General features: G+C 46.0%; 1 protein-coding gene across 1 annotated transcript; it reads left to right on the forward strand.

Moving 5' to 3' along the window:
* Positions 1-14,845: 14,845 nt before the first annotated feature.
* LOC144324984 (erythroblast NAD(P)(+)--arginine ADP-ribosyltransferase-like) lies at positions 14,846-23,074 on the forward strand. Its single transcript, XM_077916666.1, has 3 exons — positions 14,846-15,556; positions 20,941-21,715; positions 22,731-23,074. Exons 1-3 carry the CDS (start codon positions 15,491-15,493, stop codon positions 22,805-22,807), a joined length of 918 nt encoding a protein of 305 aa, XP_077772792.1. The 5' UTR covers positions 14,846-15,490; the 3' UTR covers positions 22,808-23,074.

Raw genomic sequence — 23,074 nt, forward strand, 5'->3', positions numbered from 1 at the left:
GGGGAACTGGGTTCGCGTCTCCGCTCCTCCACCTGTCGATATGCAGGGAGTGTTGGTGCTGCCACACCGAAAGAACGATTTGCTATCAATGCAGAACAGATATTATGTGGCACCTGTAACTGTGCCCATTCTGCCAATCGAAGCATCCAGAGACCACATGTGGGGTCAGGCGATCTCAGGGCTAAACTGCTCCCAAACTGTTACGGACTTAATATCCTGAGAGCAATGCCTTGAACTTGGCCTGGCAGCAAATCGGGAGCCAGGGCAGGTCTCTGAGCCAAGGCGTCCTAGGCTGACAAGCACCCGCTGCCGTCAACAATGGTGGCATCCTGCACTCATTGCAACTTCCAGATTAGGCACAAGGGAAGGCCCACATATTTTAGAAAGAAATGAAACACTATGAACTAGAGGATATAAGAGCATCCTTCAATTCTTTCCCCTTTCCTCCTCTTTCCCTTTTTCTTTGCAGGGCCTTGATCCGTCCCCGTGAAGGATCTCCCAGAGCTTTTCCATCAGCAGCTTGGAGGCCTCCTCCTTCTCTTCTCCAGCTGCCTTGTTATTCAAAGCAAAGCAGCGATTCCCACATTTCTTAACCAGTTTCAGGAGCGCCTTCTTTTGGAATTCTCCACATATTCCTCCAAGGATTCACCTTTCAAATCCTCTTTGTGGGTGAACAAGACAAGCATGCGCTTCCCAAACTTCTTCCTAAACACCTTCTTGACCATTTTAGCAATTTCCTTGTCTTCCGGAGTGAAACAGCCCACAGTGATCACCAAGACCAGAACGTAAGGACTGGACTTGCAGAGTTTGTTGATCTCTCTCTGTTTGAGTATTTTGAACTAGAGACAGCGGGCGTGTCAATCACAGAAAACCTCTGACCCTTAAATTCCCCACTCTCCTTCTCGACTTTCTGAGTTGTTGGCTTAGCTGAAAAAGCCGAGTGAAATTTCTCCCGTCCGAGGAGGGTGTTCCCTGTGGCACTTTTCCCAACACTGGTTAGGTGGCCACCTGTCATGGATGCTTTAGATGAGAGTCCTGCCTAGCAGGGGGTTGGACTAGATCAGAGGTTCCCAAGCTTATTTGACCTAGTGCCCCCTTTTCAGAAAACCAACAACTCAGTGCCCCCTGGAAATCTACCTTCGTTAAGTGCAGAAACAGAATGATGCCATGACAAATTTGCATTCTTTTTATGTATCTATATTTCTAGCTACATCCTAAGTATATAATCACTCTGACTTTAACTCTACGTTACATTGATAAGCATCATTATACAACAAATGAAACCATGCACTCAATGGTTTTTCAAAATTTTATTCTCTTCTCGTCTTTCTTCATGCTTTATTCTATTATTTAGACTACACTAACAGGGAGAAGATGCTTGATCTGAGAGCTGCTGCCATTCAATGGATGGAGCTGTGAGAACATAAGGATGGGGGACAACCTGGCTTGCCAGTAGTACATGTGAGAAGAACCTCAGGGGTCTTGGTGGACTCCAAGCTTAACGCGACTCAATAGTGAGATGCAGCAGCAAAAAGAGGTTGGGTGGCCGTCTGTTATGGATCCTTTAGTTGAGATTCCTGCCTTGAATAGGGGTGGACCAGCTGACCCTCAGGGTCCCTTCTAACTCTGCGATTCGACGATTCTATGATTCTGTGAGCAGGATGAGATGTTGCCCAGCTGGAGGGAGCATCTCTGAGCAGGTGCAGAGTGCCAATGGCCTTCTTTAGCTGCAGCAAAGCCAGGCACAGACCTAGAATTCAGAGGAAGCACCTTCCTGGGTGTGACGGCAGGGTTCCCAGTTGGGTTTGTACCCCCAGAGATAAAGCTACTGGTCTTCGAGGGTGTCTGTGAGACTGTGTTGCTGCTGCTGCTGCTGCTTCCTCCTTCCACCCCTCTCCCCTTCTCCTCAGCCCCCTTTTCCTGAGTCATGCGCCCCAGGGCCCACCCCCACTGTAACCATCTCACTTGTAGAGGCCCACACTTTAATAAACGAAATTGTCAGGAAAAGCAAATGTTGAAAGCACATTTTTGGAAGCACATTTGTGTAGGCTGGCTTATTTGGCATCCACCCATTTCCGGGAGTTGCAAGGAAGGGCCAGGAATGCTGAAGGACCCTGGGCATTCCTGCTCAGCCCCTTTCTCCTCACCCTCCTTAGCCCATGCCCATCTTTTAAGATGTCACCCTCCCAGTTCTATATCTGCAGCCTTAAAGGCTGGCCACTTGGCCAGCCGAGATGGAATCATAGAATCGTGGAGTTGGAAGAGACCCCCAGGAATCTCAGCTCAAGCATCCCTGACAGATGGCCATCCAACCTCTGCTTCAAAACCTCCCAGGAAGCAGAGTCCACCACCTCCCAAAAGAGTCCATTCCATGGTTCAATGGCTCTTCTGATGTTGAGATGGAATCTTCTTCCTGGTCATTTGAATCCATTTGTTCAGGTCCTACCAAGGTGTGTGTGTGTGTGTGTGTGTGTGTGTGTGTGTGTGTGTGTGTGTAGCTCCCACAAAACCTTGCCTTTCATCCTCCTCCTCCCTGCCTAAGCTGGGAGCTCCTGAATGGCTGGTTTGTGTGAATCTGCCCTCAAAGCCCACACACCATTTTGAGCCCTTCGTTGGAGGCATTGAGTGAGTGTGTGTGTTTGTGGGAATGAGGGTTGTCCTTGGGTGGAACGGACTCCCTTGGAAAGTGGTGAACTCTCTCTCTCTCTCTCGTTGGAGGTTTTGAAGCAGAGCTTGGATGGAAATCTGCTTGAGTTGAGATTCCTGCATTGCAGAAGGTTGGGCAGGTCCCTTCCAACTCCACAACACTACGGTTCTGTGATTCCACCCACCAGGGCCTCTAAGCCCCACTGCCCCACTGCCTTTTTGCTGCCAGCCTCCAAAGAGGAGAGGGCAGGCCTGCCAGGCACCTGGTGGGTCTCCCTTGTCTGTTCTCTTGTTGAATGATGGGGCACACCTGGGCGTTCTGTGCATGTGTGAGTCCACCCGGAGGACTGTAGTCAACCAAGCTCTTTACTGGAACAGCTGGTTCCTCCTGGGAAGGGAGGAGTGTATGTGTCTGAGGGATTAACACACTCCATATATATGCATGTGAAATAAGGTTTGCATGCAGCATAAACAAAACATAGCATGTGAAATGAAACTGCGAGATCTCTGCTGTGCTGTTGTGCAAAGAGGAGAGAAACTGCTATCTTGTTTTGCATTTAAGGTTGAGCAGAAGATAGATACGACTGATATGAAAAATTCCTGCCTATCGGGGTGTACCACACTAGGGCAGGGTGTTATTTCTAACAGTGCAAATTCTCTGAAATGGTCCACAGCACACAGCTTTTGCTTTTGCTTTTGCTGTTTACTCCCATAGTTTCCCTGCAGCTTTCTCTGCCTTGCTTGGCCTCCTGAGCAGGGAGAGCCTTCTGAAATCTCAATCAGGGATAGTCCGACCACGAGGTGGGAGAGTGCATGTTCTCAAAGAGCCCCTGTTTTCCAGGGACAGCCCAGGAATTGCATAAGCCATCCCAGTTTCTGATTTGATCCTGGAATGCCCCGGTTTTCCTTTTTCCTCCCCTCGAAGTATCGGAGAACAATTAAAAGTGGTGTGTAGGAGCAAAAATGGACTCCTGTTTACCCTGAAAATAAAATTCCTGCACCAAATGGAGGAAATGGTGATGGTGGCGCACAAAGCCCCTCCTATAATTTTGAAGGAAAAGGTCACCAATCCCCTTTCCATTCTGTAATTGCAATGCTTCAGTGGCCAGCCCTTTCTCAGGAAACACTGGGAGTGTTTATTCCTTAACTGAAAATGGAGCCTTGCGCTGTCTGTTGTTGTTTAGTCGTTTAGTCGTGTCCGACTCTTTGTGACCCCATGGACCAGAGCACGCCAGGCACTCCTGTCTTCCACTGCCTCCCGCAGTTTGGTCAAATTGCGCTGTCTACTCATAAGTAAATCCCACGGTATTCAATGGTGCTTACTCCCATGTAACTGGGTAAAGACTAGGCAGCTTCACACTGCAAGCCGAACCATTTTTACTCAGAAGTAAGTCGCACTCAGTTCAATAGGATTTCCCATGGGGCTGCCCCTATAAATACCAGACAGATGGGCGATTAAAGGGTCTGAGGAACAAGGAGGTGGAATGAGGGATGCAGGACAAATTTGATGCAGCTTCCATTGAAAAGTGAAAAGTATTTGGTACGAAGTTGTAAGTGGGACAGGGGGAGGGGGTTAAATATGCTCTCTGTTCCTGTTTTCAAATATGAGAAAAAAGAAGAAGAGTTGTTTTCTGGAGATGGGTGTTAAATAATTCCCTTCCCAAATGGTAAAATTTCAGAACTTTGGGAAGTTCAAGCATGTCTCTCGCTGTGCAGGACCTGGTGTCCAGGCACTCATAAGAATTCACTGTACATTTACAGACAGTGTGGTGTAGTGGTTAAGAGCGGTAGTCTTGTAATCTGGGGAACTGGGTTCGCTTCCCCGCTCCTCCACCTGCAGCTGCTGGGTGACCTTGGGCCAGTCACACTTCTCTGAAGTCTCTCAGCCCCACTCACCTCACAGAGTGTTTGTTGTGGGAGAGGAAGGGAAAGGAGAATGTGAGCCGCTTTGAGACTCCTTAAAGGGAGTGAAAGGCGGGATATCAAATCCAAACTCCTCTTCTTCTTCTAATTGGCTGTATGACAGTATATGTGTCTGGCTTAGAAACAGGCCTCTTTTTGTTTCCTGGGGCTTATTCCCAGGAAGTGGGTGCAGGAGGGCAGTCTAGGCTTCGGTTTAGGATTGGTGTTTGGGGAAATGGGGTTATTTAGCCTTTGAAAGTTGTCTGTCCACAATGACCATAGCTGTCAACTTTCCCCTTTTCTTGCGAGGAATCCTATTCGGAACACACACCCCTGCCAGCAATTTTATGACTACCTCCTCCCAGCATGCTCTCTCCAAATTCAAAATGTACCCCCTGATCCAAAATGGTCGGTGACCGTTTGATCCAGCTCCCATTGAAAGGTGGAAATTATAAATTTCCACTTTCCAAAGCAAAATGAAACACAGCCAATCTCTGAAATCCTCGCTTTGTGGAATTTCGCGATGCAGTTCTCCAGCCAGAGTTCACAAGAATGCATATAACTGTGAAAATGACATGCAAATATGCATTTTATTAGGAACAGTGTCTTGCAAAAGTATGTATGTAATTTACAAAGGTGTTTGTTAAGGGAAATTGACACAAAAAAACACAATTGACACAAAAATACAGTTAAACTTTCATAATGGTTCAAAAATAAAACATTTCCAGAGAGTTTAAGATGGGGAAAATGAGAAACTGAGAGAACTAAAGTGGACTGATGTATCCACTCCTTTATGGGGTTTAGGCAACTGCGGACAGTTAGGCATGTTATTATTTTCATAAAATCCTTTACCACTTGATTGTAGAAAACCTCAAAGCGCTCTGCAAAAAGAATAATGCAACAGGATTATGATTAATAATGAAAACATCCACAAATTAAAACCAGCGACAAACTACAAACATATCAGCATTCTAAATATGTGAGTAGCCTTGTCTAAACAAAAATGTTTTTTGCAGGCGGCAAAAAAACGGTAGAAAAGTTGCCTGCCTGATGTCGATATGCAGGGAGTGTTGGTGCTGCCACACCGAAAGAACGATTTCTTATCAATGCAGAACAGACATTATGTGGCACCTGTAACTGTGCCCATTCTGCCAATCGAAGCATCCAGAGACCACATGTGGGGTCAGGCGATCTCAGGGCTAAACTGCTCCCAAACTGTTACGGACTTAATATCCTGAGAGCAATGCCTTGAACTTGGCATGGCAGCAAATCGGGAGCCAGGGCAGGTCTCTGAGCCAAGGCGTCCTAGGCTGACAAGCACCCGCTGCCGTCAACAATGGTGGCATCCTGCACTCATTGCAACTTCCAGATTAGGCACAAGGGAAGCCCCACATATTTTAGAAAGAAATGAAACACTATGAACTAGAGGATATAAGAGCATCCTTCAATTCTTTCCCCTTTCCTCCTCTTTCCCTTTTTCTTTGCAGGGCCTTGATCCGTCCCCGTGAAGGATCTCCCAGAGCTTTTCCATCAGCAGCTTGGAGGCCTCCTCCTTCTCTTCTCCAGCTGCCTTGTTATTCAAAGCAAAGCAGCGATTCCCACATTTCTTAACCAGTTTCAGGAGCGCCTTGTTTTCGGATTTCTTCACATATTCCTCCAAGGAATCACCTTTCAAATCCTCTTTGTGGGTGAACAAGACAAGCATGCGCTTCCCAAACTTCTTCCTAAACACCTTCTTGACCATTTTAGCAATTTCCTTGTCTTCCGGAGTGAAACAGCCCACAGTGATCACCAAGACCAGAACGTAAGGACTGGACTTGCAGAGTTTGTTGATCTCTCTCTGTTTGAGTATTTTGAACTAGAGACAGCGGGCGTGTCAATCACAGAAAACCTCTGACCCTTAAATTCCCCACTCTCCTTCTCGACTTTCTGAGTTGTTGGCTTAGCTGAAAAAGCCGAGTGAAATTTCTCCCGTCCGAGGAGGGTGTTCCCTGTGGCACTTTTCCCAACACTGGTTAGGTGGCCACCTGTCATGGATGCTTTAGATGAGAGTCCTGCCTAGCAGGGGGTTGGACTAGATCAGAGGTTCCCAAGCTTATTTGACCTAGTGCCCCCTTTTCAGAAAACCAACAACTCAGTGCCCCCTGGAAATCTACCTTCGTTAAGTGCAGAAACAGAATGATGCCGTGACAAATTTGCATTCTTTTTATGTATCTATATTTCTAGCTACGTCCTAAGTAGATAATCGCTCCAACTTTAACTCTACGTTACATTGATAAGCATCATTATACAACAAATGAAACCATGCACTCAATGGTTTTTCAAAATTTTATTCTCTTCTCGTCTTTCTTCATGCTTTATTCTATTATTTAGACTACACTAACAGGGAGAAGATGCTTGATCTGAGAGCTGCTGCCATTCAATGGATGGAGCTGTGAGAACATAAGGATGGGGGACAACCTGGCTTGCCAGTAGTACATGTGAGAAGAACCTCAGGGGTCTTGGTGGACTCCAAGCTTAACGCGACTCAATAGTGAGATGCAGCAGCAAAAAGAGGTTGGGTGGCCGTCTGTTATGGATCCTTTAGTTGAGATTCCTGCCTTGAATAGGGGTGGACCAGCTGACCCTCAGGGTCCCTTCTAACTCTGCGATTCGACGATTCTATGATTCTGTGAGCAGGATGAGATGTTGCCCAGCTGGAGGGAGCATCTCTGAGCAGGTGCAGAGTGCCAATGGCCTTCTTTAGCTGCAGCAAAGCCAGGCACAGACCTAGAATTCAGAGGAAGCACCTTCCTGGGCGTGACGGCAGGGTTCCCAGTTGGGTTTGTACCCCCAGAGATAAAGCTACTGGTCTTCGAGGGTGTCTGTGAGACTGTGTTGCTGCTGCTGCTGCTTCCTCCTTCCACCCCTCTCCCCTTCTCCTCAGCCCCCTTTTCCTGAGTCATGCGCCCCAGGGCCCACCCCCACTGCAACCATCTCACTTGTAGAGGCCCACACTTTAATAAACGAAATTGTCAGGAAAAGCAAATGTTGAAAGCACATTTTTGGAAGCACATTTGTGTAGGCTGGCTTATTTGGCATCCACCCATTTCCGGGAGTTGCAAGGAAGGGCCAGGAATGCTGAAGGACCCTGGGCATTCCTGCTCAGCCCCTTTCTCCTCACCCTCCTTAGCCCATGCCCATCTTTTAAGATGTCACCCTCCCAGTTCTATATCTGCAGCCTTAAAGGCTGGCCACTTGGCCAGCCGAGATGGAATCATAGAATCGTGGAGTTGGAAGAGACCCCCAGGAATCTCAGCTCAAGCATCCCTGACAGATGGCCATCCAACCTCTGCTTCAAAACCTCCCAGGAAGCAGAGTCCACCACCTCCCAAAGGAGTCCATTCCATGGTTCAATGGCTCTTCTGGTGTCGAGATGGAATCTTCTTCCTGGTCATTTGAATCCATTTGTTCAGGTCCTACCAAGGTGTGTGTGTGTGTGTGTGTGTGTGTGTGTGCACGCGCGCGCGTGCGCGCCTGTAATGATGCTGCCATTCCACAAGCTCCCACAAAACCTTGCCTTTCATCCTCCTCCTCCCTGCCTAAGCTGGGAGCTCCTGAATGGCTGATTTGTGTGAATCTGCCCTCAAAAACCACACACCATTTTGAGCCCTTCGTTGGAGGCATTGAGTGAGTGTCTGGGAATGAGGGTTGTCCTTGGGTGGAATGGACTCCCTTGGAAAGTGGTGAACTCTCTCTCTCTCTCTCGTTGGAGGTTTTGACACAGAGCTTGGAGGGCCATCTGCTTGAGTTGAGATTCCTGCATTGCAGAAGGTTGGGCAGGTCCCTTCCAACTCCACAACACTACGGTTCTGTGATTCCAGGCCACCCATCAGGGCCTCTAAGCCCCACTGCCCCACTGCCTTTTTGCTGCCATCCCCCAAAGAGGAGAGGGCAGGCCTGCCAGGCACCTGGTGGGTCTCCCCTGTCTGTTCTCTTGGTGAATGATGGGGCACACCTGGGCGTTCTGTGCATGTGTGAGTCCACCCAGAGGACTGTAGTCAACCAAGCTCTCTAAGAGGAGACCTGTTGAGCCAGAGCAAGCCACGCCTATGGGCATCAATGGACAGACCCATTGCACGGGCTCCCGCCCAGAGTCGCTGTGTGCCAGCCGAACCCTCGGTCATCCACTCTCCTGTTTCTGTTTGATCTTCACTCCCTGCTGGATTGTAAAAGGGTCTGAACAGCCAGACGCCCAGCTTGGAGTCCCTACGGCAGCTGGAGGTCACGCCCAGCAGCGAGTCCACCTGCGAGACCCTCTCTCAATTCGGCAGCACCGACTCCAGGGTAAAAAGCAAGCACACACCCCTTCCCCACCACCTGACCCCACCCCGCAGGTCTCCTGCTCTCCGCCTGACACCCTTTGCCACGCCAACCCTCGTGTTTTCCCCCTCCCTCCCTTGCACCGCCTTCCCCATTGCCTGTGAGAATCCCACCCTGCAGTGTTGCCCACAAATGCACAGCACCCCCTGTATGTGTGGGAGCAAAGGGTTTTTGCTGGCAGTGGGGTCAGCACACAGCCCTTGGAAGCCAAAGGAGTCCAGGGGGAGAGAGGGTTGGATGTGCTGGAAGCGAGCTTAGGAGGACCGAAGGGCAGCTGTTATCAGGGCATGCATGCGTTCTGAGTGGCACAGAGCTCTTCGTCAGACACACTCTATAGAAGCTGGAAATAGAGAAGGCTGCAGCCCCTCTTCACATGCTCTCATGGGATGCATATAGAAATAAAGAGATAATATATTTGTTAGGTATTATCCTTCCTTACTCACATTTGTGAATTCAGCAGAGTACATCCCCTTTGCTGAAAATAATAATAATAAGGAAGCTGTTGATAATCTAGTGTTATCCCTTTAATTTAAGCAATCCAGGATGATTTATCACAGATTGGATTTCCTGGTATTCCCCCTTTTCCTTCCTTAAAACAATAAACACACAAAACAGTATTCTTATTAGTAAAGACAGGTTTACTCACCCAGTTTCACAGCAGCAGTCTTGCACCAGGCTTAAAAGGTAGTTACAGACATATATGGTAGTTTAGATTAAAGTGTTGTGTCTCATACTCAACGCATGTCGTACATCCCTAGTCATTGAAGAGATGAGAGAGATCGGAGATCAGGAATCAGAGAAGGAGCAGGTCAGGGACATGACCGGCTTATATAGGCTGCTCACCTTTACCTGGCTAGAGACAGTGGGAGTGGCTCTCCCAGGGAGGAGTTCCTGTAGAGATCCACCTTCCCCTGTGTTTGCCTTTCTAGCAAACACACCTTGTTGGTTTGACTGCCTTGTAGACATCCCACCTGCTCTGCTGTGGCATGTCTCCGGCGTTACCTCGAAAGCAATTGGGTCCCATTAGTTTCAGCGCCCTGGTTCAAGCCACCATCCTTGGAGGAAGGATTTTGGGCTTGAGCCATGATGCAGCAGCATCGAGGCCCCCCCTGTCCTGTAGACAAGACGGAGAACCTTTAAGCCGTGACTACCCCTCCAACGCAATGACCCCAGCTCCCTGGGCTGCTCCCTCCCTTTCTCTTTCCCCAGGAGGAAGAGGTTGTCCGCGAGAGCCGCTTCTACTTCCGGGGCTACGGCCTGGGCCACTGCCTGCAGCACATGAAGGACAGTGGGGCAATGGAAAGTCTTGACATCTACAGGCCACCCCCTCCCACCTCGCTCCTGAGGGAGGACGAGATGCTCCAGAGGCGCTACCTGGACAGGGCCAAGCGCATCGACACCATCTCTCGGGCGGTCTTCCCCTTCACCTTCCTGGTCTTCAACATCTTCTACTGGGTGGTCTACAAAGTGCTTCGCTCAGAGGAGGTCCACCAAGCCACGCCCTGAGCTCTTACCAGACTCGGAAGCCAAGCCACAAGGACCTTGGGAGCTGCATTCTGTCTGGCGTTCACCTTGCAAAGCATTGGGATGTTGACCTCTCTCTCCCCCACGCCCTTCGTGTTTCCTGGACACAAGTTTCCCAGTGCTGGCCAAGAAAGTTGTCGAGCTGCGCATGGCATGAGAAGGCCCAAAGCAAAGCTTGCTCCCACTTCTTCCTCCAGGACCTCCACCACCGGAGCATGGCGTTTAAGGGTGGGGCATGTTTCTCAAAGTGCCCCAGGGATTTTAAGGTGCCCCAGCCTACTGGAGGCACCAGAGTTTCTACCCTAGACCTGTGTTGCTGCTCCTTCGCCCCAGCAAGGAGGTGGGAGAGTCAGTGGGACCCAGTTTCCCAGCTCTGTAGCACAGTGTGCTGCCACCGTCCCCCTTGACATCTAACCCACCAATACTTAGCCAGCATGGTCCAACAGAGGATCCTTGAGGAGGACATTTCCCAGTCACACAGCATGGTCCTTACATCAGCTGGGCTCCTGCCCTGCATTAGCAGCATGGATATGTCTTGCAAGCAGCGTCACTTCCTACCATCTCCCCAGCACCAACACAACCCATAGATCTGGAAGACCAACCAAACCAGCAGTGGTGCAGGGGGTGGGGGTGGGGGGACTGGGACATGGTGCAGAGATGAAGGTCCTTAAGGACAAGGCAGGTGTGGTCAGTCCTTGATGGTCCAGAACCTGCCCAGAAATGGAGGCAAAAGGAAGGCACAAGTAATGCAACTCTATCTCGCTGCGTGTGTGTTTATACTTTTTAGAAATGTTTAACTGCTGCTTGAATGGACTATGGGAGAAATGTTTGGGTGTCCTCATTCAACGCAGTTCAGTTTTTTGGGGGGTGGGTGGGTAACATAGTTCTTATTCCTTTTCATCTTTAAGCTGTTTATCATGGTTGCATTGAGATATATCTTTGTTTACATTAGAGCATATGACATGCAACAATTACATAAAATTAAAACAACAATCAACACACAGACAAATGTTTCTGTCAAGGTTGTGTCAAAGTGTATATAGCAAGAGTATGACAATTACTACAGATATGAAATGGTGCAAAGTAACAGTGACAATAAGTAAGAGGAATTTTGTATCAATAACAATTAGAATTTATAGGAATTTATAGGAAAGGGGTAGGGGGAAAGTTAAAATATGTCCTTCATGCACGCTAGACTGTGCTGTAAACTTTGGGTACGGTTCTTCCATATGCCTCTTTATTTGTGTAATCAATAAAGTCACATCAGATTGCATAAAAATCATCATGATTCTTTTGCCCGCTTGCTACTTTTAATTTTTGTGGCAGTTTTTCCAATCCTGTTGTTTGCCAGATAGCATTAGACTATTAGTCCACAACCAACCATTATTTGTAATTATTTCCATGTCTTGGCAATGGTTGTTCTTGCAGCGGTTAATGGATGTGTTATGAATTATTTGTTTCTAAGTTGCAACATATCGTGACTTACAAGTTGAGTAGAGCCAGTCCTGGGGTCCTGGGGTCTGTCTGCCTTGTAATCAAATATATGCTGGAGACACAGGGCAAGGGAGGGCGTTGCCCAGGGTGTTTTTCCTGAAGGCTTCAGCTCTCCCCAAAACAGGGAGACCGTCTTGAAGGAGAACACAAAAGGACAGGGATTCAGAATCCCGCTCCCTTGGCACCTAAAGAGGGACAGTGTTGGCATGGGATGAGTTTTTCAGAGGAGAGTTCTCCTTAACAGAATAAGGGAAAGCGAAGAAATGGAACACTCCTAGGCCTATACTGACATCTAGGGACCACTGAGGGAAGTCTGCCTCAGCGCAGGGCAATCTTCTTGAGAGCTCAGTACAGTGGTACCTCGGGTTACATACGCTTCAGGTTACATACGCTTCAGGTTACATACTCCGCTAACCCAGAAATAGTGCTTCAGATTAAGAATTTTGCTTCAGGATGAGAACAGAAATCGTGCTCCAGCGGTGCGGCGGGAGCAGGAGGCCCCATTAGCTAAAGTGGTGCTTCAGGTTAAGAACAGTTTCAGGTTCAGTACGGACCTCCGGAATGAATTAAGTACTTAACCCGAGGTACCACTGTATACGTTTCTTTTAGACTGCACAATTCTCCCCAACCAGTGGCGTAGGAAGGGGGGGTGCAGTGGGTGTGGTCCGCCCTGGGTGTCATCACTGAGGGGTGTGTGTGACAAAATGGCAAAAATATTGTGTTTTTAAAATAAATTTAAAAAATTGGGCTCATGACACTTTTTTGGGGGGAAAATAATATTATTTAAAACGAGTTTAATAACTTCGCCTGACAATTAATTAACCTCAACAAGTCAACACAATACGTATTGAAACTTTTTAGTTCAGTCAAGAAATACAACGAAACATGGCTGAACTCGACGCTGTGTAGTGGAGAGCAAATGGACAAGGAAGGAGAGGGGTGTTTCTTTCCGCCGAAGTCTGTCTCTGCAGAGCGAGATGTAAACAACCGTGACTCATCATCACTCAACCCGCAGCCAGTCCTCTCCGCACCGGGTACCAGCTGACCTTGCTACGCCACTGTCCCCCATATCCCGCCTCCTCCACTGACATACCCTTTGCAGGACTCTCTGTGGAGAGTGAAGGACCACAAGCCAGTTTGCTCCGCAGTGTTGATAAAACACACTTTTAATAAAATGCCCCCCCCCCCAATTCTTTTAAGGATCAAGGGAGATATGTTCTGTCTGTTGTCTCCTCCAGTCAAATCAAGGGGTCTCTCCAAAATCTGCCTGTGCCCAGGCCCAAATCTGCCCAAGCCTTGGAAAATCCTAGGCAGCCGTCTCTTGGACCAGAAGTTGTTTCATCACTGGCAACCCTGCAAGTACTTTCCACCCCAAGTGAGCTTGTGCGTCACCTGGGCAGGCCCTCTCAACTAAGCATGGAAACCTGCTCCAGTTCACATTTAAAGGTGAACCAACCTAATTCACACTTTCTTGAAGAGCGCGGAAACCAAAAGACAGCCATCTTTGGAATTCTCACTTCTTTGGGTTTTGTAAGCCAGTCCTCTAGCCAAATAATGTGCGTAAAAATGCACATGACAGGGCAAATAGTGCATATAGAAGTTTATACATTGGTAACTTGGTTCTCAAACGCCTTGGTTCCCAAACACCAAAAACCTGGAAGTGTTTTTTTGGAAGCCAAATGTCCGATGCAGCTGTTGGCTATTGTTTCTGGGGCACCTGCACCAACTAGAAGCTACGTCTTGGTTTTTGAACATTTCAGAAGTCAAATGGACTTCCAGAACAGATTAAGTTCGAGAACCAAGGTACCACCGTATTTGGCACTTTTGTTTTTGCTATTTATTTTGCATTTTTGTTTTTGAGGCTTTTTTGGTTAATTTGTTTTTGTGACTGTGTGGAACCCAGTTCAACCACTGATTGATTGATTGATTGATTGATTCATTGTGTGACTGCGGAAATGGATAAAAGCCCCCCAGCCTAACAATGACTATCATCAGTGCAGGTAAGAATTTTTTTAAAAAAATCATCTACAATACTTTCTTATTCATTTTAGTTGTACAATACATTGATTATTGCTTTCATTTTATGGATCAATGGTCTCGTTAGAGAGTAAAATGCATGTTAAATTGCTGTTTTAGAGGTGGTTGTTAAAAGTCTGGAATGGATTAATCCTTTTTGCATTACTTCCTATGGGAAAGTGTGTCTTGGTTTTGGAACGCTTTGGTTTTGGAATGGACTTCTGGAACGGATTAAGTTTGAGAACCAAGGCAAAAATGGAATTGTCAAAAATGGAATAGAGAAATGCATTATTTTAAGAGAAATTGCTTTGCAAGCTTGTGCGTGTTAGACAAACTTTCATACAAATCTATGTATGTTAGGAGTAAATTGAACTAAGATGGGGTGAATTTTCAGCAGGACTTGAAGCAAATATATACTCACAAATTGATGTGGAAATGTGGAGGAGTGGACTTGAGAATTGAAAAATGAGAAATGAAGATAAACCAAAATTTGCCCACCCCTAACCCCAACCTGAGCTATGGAATACAGGACATCCCTAGTGGGGTGTCATGTTGCTTATTTATTCTTATTTAGCAAGATACGCACATACCTATGTAATTTAAAATACCGATGAAAACAGACTTTAAAAACATTAAACATATCTGAATTATCAAGATATATTACAAACCAATAGCTTTTTAAAAGCAATGTACCCAATGAAATGCCATGTCTTTGTAGGCTTGCCTGTGGAAAGGAAGTTTAAGCAACGTTTAAAAGAAGCCTGCCCAATGAAGGATGGAGATTATGTGGCCCTTGTGCAGGGCCGTCTTAAGCATATCCGGCGCCGTGGTGCAAAGATCCCTCCAGCGCCCCCCCCCCCCGTTTCCCAGAGTTGTTGCCCTTTCCCAGGCCTCTGCAGGGATCGCTCTCCTCCTGAGGAGGCTTGGGAAGGAAGCTGCACGCCCACCAGCCCCATGGTTGAGGGGGCACAGCTGGCGGGTGTGTAGGGAAAGGGGAGGCAAAGCCACGCAGCTCCCCCACTCGCTGGGGCGCCCCTGAGAGGCCAGCGCCCTGGCGCAACGCGCCACTAAGACCAATGGGAAAGACGACTCTGCACTTGTGAAAAGTCCCAGTTCCGGAGATGGGAGTCAGGCAGGCCAATCCATCAAGTAAACTGATCCCAAGCTATTGAGGGCTTTGTATACTAATAGTCACCCCTCTAATTTGGCTGAGTAGCAAACCAGAAGTGCAGACTGAAATGCTCTTTGATGGTGTTGAGGGGAAGGATGTAGAGAAACAAGCCTCTCCCTCTTCCTGTTACTGGAGGAATCTCTGTGAAAACGAGACCTATCACTGGGTATGTTTTTGCTAGAATGAACTTAGTTGAACATTGAGGAAGTGAGCTTCCCCCGCCTCCGAAACATCAATTCGGCCTGTTTCCTGTTTCTGTGAGAAAAAACACATAAAGCTGCAAGTGAGTTTCAAGTGGAAGCAAGCGTGCAGATAGAGATATCTGCTCTGCCTGCACCTAACTTGCTTCACCGCAAAAACGAACAGGAGTGGACGATGAAGTCCCCTCTCCACAGAGTCCTGGTGTTGCATCTGATGGGAATCTTCACAGGAGACAATCAGGTATGAAAAGGCACCTTGGAGGGTGGAGGAGGGGGCAAAGGTGGGCTTCAGTCCAGAATTCAATCTTAAATCTGGAGAGAAATTGGAACCCAAACTAATTTGCAAAGATGAGGAAGGGAGGATCCTGGGAATCCAAATCACACACCAAGGGGAAAGATTTAACGTAGTAACAGTTTATGCCCCCAATACAAACAAAACCGAGTTTTTCAGGAAATTGGAAAAAGTGCTATTGGAATTGGAAAATCACAATCTAATTGTATTAGGTGACCTGAATGGAGTTCCGGAACCCGAGATAGATAGAAGTGAAAAAAGAAAGAAAGGGAAACAGGGGAAACTCCCCAAAACCTTTGATGACCTCCAAGAAAATTTAGATCTGATTGACATCTGGAGGTTTAAAAACCCCACAGAAAAACAGTTTACTTTTTTTTCAGGAGTTCATCAAAGCTGGGGGAGAATAGACCAGATTTGGGTCTCCAGAGAGCTTTCGACAAGGTCACTGAAATGTGAAATAGAGCCCAGAACACTCTCGGATCACAACCCAATATATCTGGAAATAAAGTGTAAGCTACCAGGACCTTATAGATGGAGAATGAATGATTACTTGTTGGAACAAGAGGAGACCATTTCTAAGGCAAAGAATATTTTGAAAGAGTATTTTGATCAAAACCTGAACAAAGAAACCAAAATTGATGTGGTCTGGGATGCAAGTAAAGCAGTACTCAGAGGTTTTCTGATACAACAGAATAAATACAGGAAAAACTTAAGAGAGGCAAAGAAAGATGAAATAGTTAAACAATTAAAAGAGATAGAGATAAAATTAACAAAAAACCCGGGAGATGAGAAGACCAAACAATTGGGTAAATTACTACAAACTCAATATTCATCACTGCTAAATCAGGAAATAGAATGGGGAATAAGAATGATGAAACAAAAATACTTTGAGTTTGCGAACAAAACAGGTAAGCTATTAGCATGGCAATTGAGAAAAAGGAAAAAGCAAAGAGTAATTAATAAAATTAAATCGGAAGAGCAAATAATAGAAGACCCTAATGAGATAAAAGATAAATTCCTCCAATACTACGAAACTCTGTATAAAAAGAGGGAAGAGGAAGATATAAACGAGATTGGAAGATATTTAGAAAGGAGTGGAGGAGAAGAAATAACAGAAGAAGAAAGGGCACTTCTAAATGAACCAATAACGGTGGAAGAAGTTAGGGATGCAATTAAGAAAATGAAACCGGGGAAGGCTCCAGGCCCAGACGGCCTGTCTCAAAAATACTACAAAACTTTAGAGGAACATCTGGCCCCGGTACTGTGCAATGTAATTAATAACATCTTACAAGGGGGAGAAATACCTGATTCTTGGAGGGAGGCCTACATCACGGTAATACCGAAAGCAGACTCAGATATACTTGAGATAAAAAATTATAGACCAATATCGCTGCTTAATAATGACTATAAAATTTTTGCGGGAATAATGGCATGTAGATTAAAGAAATATTTGAATAGAGCGATACACAAAGACCAAGCCGGATTCCTGCCAGGTAGGCAGATAAAAGACAACGTAAGGCATATAATCAATATAATTGAATACCTGGAATCCAGGAACGATATCCCCGCCGCCCTAATCTTCATAGACGCCGAGAAGGCTTTTGATAACGTATCCTGGCACTTCCTTATAGGATGCATGGAGAATGTAGGAATAAGAGGACCATTTCTGGAAGGCATAAGATCGATCTACTCAACTCAAAGAGCGAAATTAATAGTCAACGGCAACCTGACAAACTCATTCATGATCTCCAAAGGCACAAGACAGGGGTGCCCTCTATCACCCCTGTTATTCATTATGGTCTTGGAAGTTATACTAAATAGAATAAGAGGAACGCCGGAAATTAGAGGGATTAAAATAGGTACAAAAGAATATAAAGTAAAAGCTTACGCCGACGACCTAGTAGTCTCAATAGAAGACCCCACAAAAGGGATAAACACAGTCATTGAGGTAATGGAGGCGTTCGGTAGGCTATCCGGGTTCAAATTAAACAAAATCAAAACAAAGATCCTGATAAAAAATCTAGATGAACAACTAAGAAACAAAATAGAACTGGATTCCGGGATAAAAATATCGAAAAAGGTTAAATATTTGGGTATTTGGATTACCCCAAAAAGTATAAACCTGGTGGAGGATAACTACAATAAGATCTGGAGAGAATGTAAAAGGGATCTAGACAGTTGGAGTAGACTACAACTCTCATGGGAAGGAAGAATGGCCGCCATTAAAATGAATATCTTGCCAAAAATGATATTCCTATTCCAAAATATCCCAGTAATTAGGGGCACAACGATGTTCAAAGATTGGCAGAGGACCTTGACCAGATTTATCTGGCAAGGCAAAAGGGCCAGAATTAAATATAAGTTACTCACCGACAGAAGAGAGAGAGGAGGCTTCGCAGTACCGAACCTGCAACTATACTATGAGGCTTCATGCCTCTGTTGGATTAAGGAATGGATAGTCTTAGATAACACCGACCTATTGGATTTAGAGGGGTTCGACGCCAGGTTCGGGTGGCATGCGTACTTATGGCAGGAGAAAGGGAGAGTCCATAAAGGTTTTTCCAACCATATCATAAGAGGAGCACTGCTGGAGGTGTGGAACAGATGTAAAAACTTAGTAGAAAAGGACACCCCATGGTGGCTGTCACCTATTGATATTCTAGTAATTAAAAAATTAAATATGGAAGGCAAAAGGTGGACGTATGCTGATCTCCTGAAAAGAACAGACAAAGGTTGGGAAGTCAGACCTTATGAGGAATTAAAGGATAAACTAACGGGGTGGATGCAATACCACCAAATTAACGCCGTTTGGAGGGAACACAAAAAAGTCGGAATGAGTAAGAATAAATCCAAGTTCCAGCTAGAAATAATAGAGGGGAAATCTAAACTGCTAACTAAGATGTATAACCAACTATTAGACTGGGATACAATGGATGAGGAAATCAAAGAAGTAATGGTTAAGTGGGCCATAGACCTAGGACACCCTATAGAATATGAAAGGTGGACAAAACTCTGGAATAAAGATATGAAATTTTCAGCTTGTGTCAGACTTCGGGAAAATATGGAAAAGATGATGTACCGATGGTACATCACACCAACGAAATTAGCTAAAATGTATAAAACCGGGGAGAAGACTTGCTGGAAATGCAAGAGGAAGGAGGGAGACTTCTTCCATATGTGGTGGTCCTGCGAAGAAGTTAAAAGATTTTGGGGGTTGGTCTACGATGAGTTGAAAAAGATCCTAAAGTATAACTTTCCCAAAAAGCCCGAGGCATTCCTCTTAGGAATGGTGGGGGAAGAAATTAAAAAAGACGACCAAACCCTCTTTCAATATGCAACAGTATCCGCAAGGATACTGTTAGCACAGAATTGGAGAACAGCCAACGTTCCAATGATTAGTGAATGGCAAACTAAACTAATTGAATATATGGATACAGCAATAATGACACAGAAGATCAGGCAACAGAAGAATACCAAATTTATTAACGATTGGAATAAATTTCTCTCATACATGGAACGGACCTTGGGAAATGACAAAATCACAGTAGGCATAATATAAAAATCGCGAGGTGAGAACAATGATTAGATAAAGACACTGCTGAACGTAATATTGAGTTACCGCTCGCTCGAGGTGGTGGGAAGTCAACAATGTTATAGATTTGTACAATGTTTGAGTGTATAGTCAGTAAGGAATCCAATTGTGTTTTTGTATATTCTGTTTTCCTTTAGGTTTTCATGTTTTTCTTTTTTTCTTTTATGGATGATGTATATATGTTTTTAACTGCTGGAATATAATAAAGGTATTTTTAAAATTTAAAAAATAAAAATAAAAATCTGGAGTTTGGGTTTCACCAGCCTCCTATTAACAGGACTGGAGGAACCAGTAGCTGTGGCCAGGAAGGCCAGATCTGGAAGATGAGAAGCCACCAGTGTTGTCTACAGGGTTTCAGGCCAAGGATTTTCCCAGCCATTTCAGGAGATGCCCACCTGGGACCTTCTGCTCTAACACAGGGCTTTGACCATTCCTCAGACTTAGTCCAGGCATTCTCCAAGGAGGTCAGTCACTGACTGCTAACCTCCAGGGTTGAGGGTGCTATACATTGGCAAGGGCTGGCTTTTGCAAGTATCTAATTGGTCAGTGGGCACTGTAGGTAACTGGATGCCAGACGAGATGGAGCCTGGAAAACATAAGAGCCTGCCTGTTGGATCAGGCCAGTTGCCCATCTAGTCCAGCATCTTGTCCTCACAGCAGCCAACCAGATGGGAAGCCCACAAGCGGGGCATGAGTGCGAGAGAAACTGGTATTCCAGCAACTGGTATTCAGAAGGATTACTGTGCACAGCTGTGGAGGCAGAGCGTAGCCATCATGGCAAGCACCCATGGAGAGCCTTCTCCGTCCCCTAGAGATCCAGATCTTTACTGAAGAAGTTGTTCACAGCTCTGCCCCCCAACCCACAACATCTAGGGGCAGAGGGATCAATGCCTTTGCATGGAGCTGGAGAAGTCTTGCTTGGAAGGCTTGCTGAGAGCCCTAGAAGATACCAAGGGAAACATCGCTTCCTTGTTCTCAGTGCTAACTGGACACAATCCTACTTCCAGGAAGCCAGACCCTCTTCACTTTGGGCATAAATATATTTTTGTTTTTTGCACCTGTGCAGTTGGAAACAGCCTCAGCACACACCCCAAACAAGGAAAAGGGGCAGTTTGTAAAGAGGTCTCATTTCCTTCTTATTGTTTTCTTAAAGCAGGTAGTGATTCCGGGAACACCTTATTGATTCATAAAAAATTATGCACTGCTTGATTTGTGAAAACTAAACAAACCTCAACGTGCTTTACAAAAAAAATAGAACAACAACAACAATAATTTATTATCTATACCCCACCCATCTGCCTGGGTTTCCCCCGCAACTCTGGGCAGCTCCTAACAGAATATTAAAAACACAGTAAAACATCAAACATTAAAACTTCCCTAAACAGGGCTGCCTTCAGATGTCTTCTAAAAGTCAGATAGTTGTTTATTTCCTTGACATCTCATGGGGGGGGGGGCATTCCACAGGGCGGGTGCCACTACCAAGAAGGCCCTCTGCCTGGTTTTCTTGTCAATAAGAAAAATCAACAATGTAAAACTTTCAAAAAAATTAAAACAACAATGGAGTAGAAACAGATTGAAGGACACACTCCTTTTTTGGAGGTTTTATAGCAGAGGTTGGATGGCCACTTGTCAGGGATGCTGCATAACTTGACCTGTGATAGGAGCCTCTATCGCAAAGTCTCCCCTTCCCAGCCTCTTCGCATGCTAAGCTGCTTACCCATCTTGTTCTTTTCTGCTTGAGGTCTCCCATAGCTCCAGCCCAAGACAAGACCGTTTTTCAGGCAACGAGTTAACGCTTGACATGGCCCTGGATTCCTTCGATGACCAATACGAGGGCTGTGAACAGACGATGGAGAAGGAGATTGCACGGCTAAACCAAACCGAGCTCCTCAAAAACAAAATTTATGCCAAAGCCTGGAAATTAGCAGCCAACTTGAGGGATGATAGTAACTGGCCCAGAAACCTCAAGCCAGAGTACGCTGCAGCAATCATGGCTTATACCCTTGAAGAACCCAGGTTGTATCCTGATTTCAACGCAGCTGTAAGAGAAGCTGGGGAATCCAAGGAACATTACCGGAATAATTTCGACTTCAAGACCTTCCACTTTCTCCTGACCAGAGCCCTTCAGGATCTGAGGACCTCCAACACCCCCAGACCCCCCTGCTACGAGGTGTTTCGAGGGGTCAGCAATATCCACTTCAGCGCTACTGTTGATGATACGGTCCGTTTTGGGCAATTCACGTCCTCATCACGGCAAGAGGGGATTGCCCATGGTTTCGCTGCAGATCCTGAATCGAGAGTTGGACAGCCTGTGGCCAAAACCATCTTTGAGATTTACACTTGTCACGGGGTTCTCATCAGAGGATTTTCTTCCTTCCCCAGTGAGGACGAGGTTCTGATCCCACCTTATGAGCAGTTCAGGGTTGTAAGTTCCAGAAAGGATGTGGATGGTACAACCCGCATACAGCTCCGCTCTGCTGGGAAATTCAGCAAATACAACTGTGCATATGCAAGTGGTAAGAACCCAAGCAATTACTCCTGAGATCAGAGAATAGCAAAGTTTCCTTCCTTCCTTCCTTCCTTGAATGGAAGAGGGATAACTGTCATTAGTCATAGAGTAGACCTATTGATATCAGTAGATTTAAGTCAATTTATTTCATTGCTCCCACTCTGGATATGTCTAATGTTGGATGTCAACCCCTAATATAACGAAGTAAAAGCAGCATCAAATAGCAGAGTTAAAATTATAGTTACAAAGCAGAGGCAAAGAAAGCAAACTTCTAACAGGAAAATTATATACAGTACTGTAGTTGTTAAAACAAACTCATTGAAAGATGAACCCTGTTTACCCAATATTGGAATTGTAAAATAGCAGATCATTTGTCTCCTTATTTATCCACTACAAGTTAACTTCCTACCCAGACACACTTTTCTGAAATGGTTCATCCACTTTCTCCTTTATTGTATTTCAACTTCGAATTTTCTTTTGTATTTGGTAGTTACTCTCCTTTTTATTGCAAATTAATACGATAATAAAAATCAATAAAGGAGAGTGAAAAGGGCATTTGTTTGTCACCAACAGGAAAAGGGTTCCTGGATTTATTACTTCTCCCTAATACAGAATGAGATAGGCGTTGCAGGGTTGCCATATGTCCTCCTTTTCCAGGACACGTCCTCTTTTTCATGGGTAGAGAGTTAGAACTGGAAGTTGGCAAATGTGTCCTCTATTTTGCTCTAGAAAGGTTGTTTTTAGAGGGCTAACGGTGCCCTATATCTGGGATGGGGAACCTCAGGCCCAGGAGCTGAAGGAAGATGCCTCAGGACTCTCCCTTGGCCACAGCCCTTTGCCTCCTGGGCTCCACTCCTCGCTGGCTCAGCTCTGCAGGCTCCTCACATACTTCTCACGGTGTGGAATGTGCTCGTGGGGCACAATAATGCCGAGAGAGAAACGGGGGTGGGGGGTGGATGACCCCTTTTGGAGCATGAAGGTTAATAATACATGAATGAGTCATGTTGTGGTTCTTGTTTCAGGTGGGAACTATGAGGACGATGCTGTGGACCAGGGGTCACCCAACGGTTTGGACCAGTGGGAACACTTCGAATTCTGAGAAGGTGCTGTGGGTGCTGGTAACCAGAGACGCCAGCTTGTGAAAGCGACTGGAGGGGCCAACGTTGTGTGTGCGACGGCACGACGTCAGGAGGAGTTGGGGGCAGAGCTGAACGCAGCAGCTGTGTGGCTTCAGTGGCCAGTGGCTCTGCCTCTCCTCCTCCCAGGGCCACCACCGACAGGAGGCTGCTTTGAACCTCCTTCCCTTCCACAGCAGGAAGAGGAGGAGCCAGATGCCAGAGTTGGGCCACTGTTGGCTCCACACTCT

This window comes from Podarcis muralis, chromosome 12 (genome assembly GCF_964188315.1).
Source record: "Podarcis muralis chromosome 12, rPodMur119.hap1.1, whole genome shotgun sequence".
Taxonomy (NCBI): Eukaryota; Metazoa; Chordata; class Lepidosauria; order Squamata; family Lacertidae; genus Podarcis; species Podarcis muralis.